The sequence below is a fragment of the Diaporthe amygdali genome (assembly GCF_026229845.1).
Source record: "Diaporthe amygdali strain CAA958 chromosome Unknown NODE_155_length_2308_cov_68_551771, whole genome shotgun sequence".
In the NCBI taxonomy this organism is placed as follows: Eukaryota; Fungi; Ascomycota; class Sordariomycetes; order Diaporthales; family Diaporthaceae; genus Diaporthe; species Diaporthe amygdali.
In genome coordinates this window covers 1-2,308 of record NW_026517175.1, presented here as the reverse complement: position 1 = coordinate 2,308, position 2,308 = coordinate 1, and the positions used below count along the sequence as shown (strand labels likewise).

Genomic DNA, 2,308 nt, shown 5'->3' with positions numbered 1-2,308 from the left:
GTGACTCGCACTATGGCCAGCAGTACTCTTGTGGAGACGATGTCTTCCGTTCTTACACTGGCAACCACCAGCTTCATGTCCGACAGCCCCCTCCCCCCGGCGGATCAGATCCGCGTCTTCGGGAGGTCTAAGCGTAGAACTTTGAATGCAACTCTCGCACCGACGTCGAATAATAGAAGCTGACTTGGTGTGCTCGTCAAAAATGAAGGTGTGGGCGTTCTTGAATCTCAGAACTTTTTACCGCGTTGGAGGGACAATTTCGCCTGTTGCAGTAGTCGCAATGAGTCAGCAAGTAATAATAAGCAAGGATTCACTCAAAAGTCTCATGTTTACCTTGCTTTGCAGAGGATCTTGATGTCCTTGTACTTGGCGAATTGCTCCTCGTCCAGCAGTACAGCGCCAACGATGTCATATACTAAAGTTGAAATACTGGTGACTTAAAGGCTGACGGACTTTGAGTTTGGTTCGACAATCACGAGGGATGGATGAAAGTAGGGGGACGAATTGAGGAAATACACCTCAGACGAAACATTTACATGTTATTGTACTACACTATACAGTATTGCCTACTAAGAGGTACAAGTTTTAAAAATGTTATTCAAGCCTCCCACGCAATTGAGATGCATGTTGCTAAAACCAAGCACATCAATAAAAAGCCTGAGCTTGGTCGCCACCTCTCGCCTAAGTAAGGAAGCAGGCCCACATTCGGTCGCCTGCAGCGCCGTAAAAGGGTCTACAATCCAGAGTCGCCGGCGAAGGCCTTTGCCCAACCTCAGCCCTTCTATACATTATATGAGACTTTTCTCCCCCGTCTCGTGTGCAACTTCCCAGAACCTTCGACCAACTCTCGCGATGGATCCTCTCAGTATCCCAGCCGGACAAGAGGAAAACATGGTCAAGGAACATGTCGCCAATTCGCAGGCCGATTCCAAGCCGGATTCAGGGCGTTTGAAACCTTTTGTTCTGCAGCAGACAGACAATTCTATCGGAGTGTGGCCTTTTTTTCACGTCCGCGCCGGTGGTTCCTTCAGTATGAGCCTAGATACATACAGTTCTATAACATGGCTCCGTGCTCCGCCTAAGTCTGGACTGGATCCTCGCGGCCACAACACATATGCTCCAGAAGCAAATCTTCCATTCAGCGACATTCAAAACGGGATAGGCTACGGAGATGGTATGAAGGTTACGCTAGACAGGGTATATCTCGACAGCCTAGGGTTTGGGGAAACTACCCAAGGAGACCAGATGATTTTTCAAGCGTCATCCGTCGTGGCTAAACGGGGTATAGGCCACAGTACTCTTCTGGACGGCATACTCGCATTGATGCCCCGCTATGATGCAATCTCAACACATTTAACTGTTTGGGCGAAACTAGCAGCTAGTTTACCTAAACCTATCTTCGTGGCCGATCTAAGGTTCAATCGCAAAGGCCGTTATGCATTCGGGGAAATTCCTCAGGAATATACAGATGTTCAGTTCTGGGATGCAGAACCCGAGGAGAAAGACTTCTGGAGACTTCCAATTACGTCGTATATGATACACGGAAATACGGAAAAAATCAATTTCACGGGTATAGTCGACACTGCATGTAGCGACATTTGTCTTCCGTCTTGTATTGTGAGGAGGTATTACGACAATGTTCCTGGCTCTTACAAACATGAAAGTGGAGTGTACATATTTCCCTCCGACCAAACACTTCCTGATCTTGTCCTCTACGTCGGGGAAGAGTCTCGTGCTGTGAGAATCTTGGGGAAATTTCTCCAACCACAAGGAACTCTGGCTGGCAAGCCTTTCACTAGGGGTACACTTCAGGAGAATTCGGAGACGTGGGGCACAATCTTAGGCCACCCCATATTCTTTTCACACATTGTCGTCTTCAAAGGGGTCAGATCTCTCTCTATTGGTCTGACAGAGAAATCTGTCGAGGAATGAATGTTGCAAACACGCAAGCGCGGCCGGCAAGAACGATCATGGGGCTGCAGGAACAGAGGCTTCCATCGATCATATCCGACGCAAAATCAGAAGAAACGGTCAGCCTCGATAATCCACCTGCGATCCGAGGCAAGTTGTTGAAGCAAAAACGAAAGCCAGGTGGCCCCATCGACTGTCGCAGGTGCAAAGCCCACGTGTTTGTATCTCTGGGTGATCACACAGGACCGGGAATGAGGGAGTATTGTGCTTCGACGCTATTCGTACCACTGTACCCTTTTGCGTTAGCAGCCTTTCGAAGATTCAGACATCTGGACAAAAGAGGAGTGATCATGGCTGTGAAGCCTCGAAGTATTATGGTTTTGTGTGCGGTGGCAGG

The 2,308-nt window shown here is 48.6% G+C and overlaps 1 protein-coding gene across 1 annotated transcript; it reads left to right on the top strand.

Annotated features, from left to right (window-relative positions):
• Window positions 1–852: 852 nt before the first annotated feature.
• J7T55_007547 (uncharacterized protein) lies at window positions 853–1,932 on the top strand (the record flags this gene model as incomplete). The annotated part of the gene is made up of 3 exons (XM_053136383.1): window positions 853–990; window positions 1,084–1,174; window positions 1,469–1,932. 3 exons carry the CDS (start codon window positions 853–855, stop codon window positions 1,930–1,932), a joined length of 693 nt encoding a protein of 230 aa, XP_052986039.1.
• Between the last annotated feature and the right edge of the window lie 376 nt (window positions 1,933–2,308).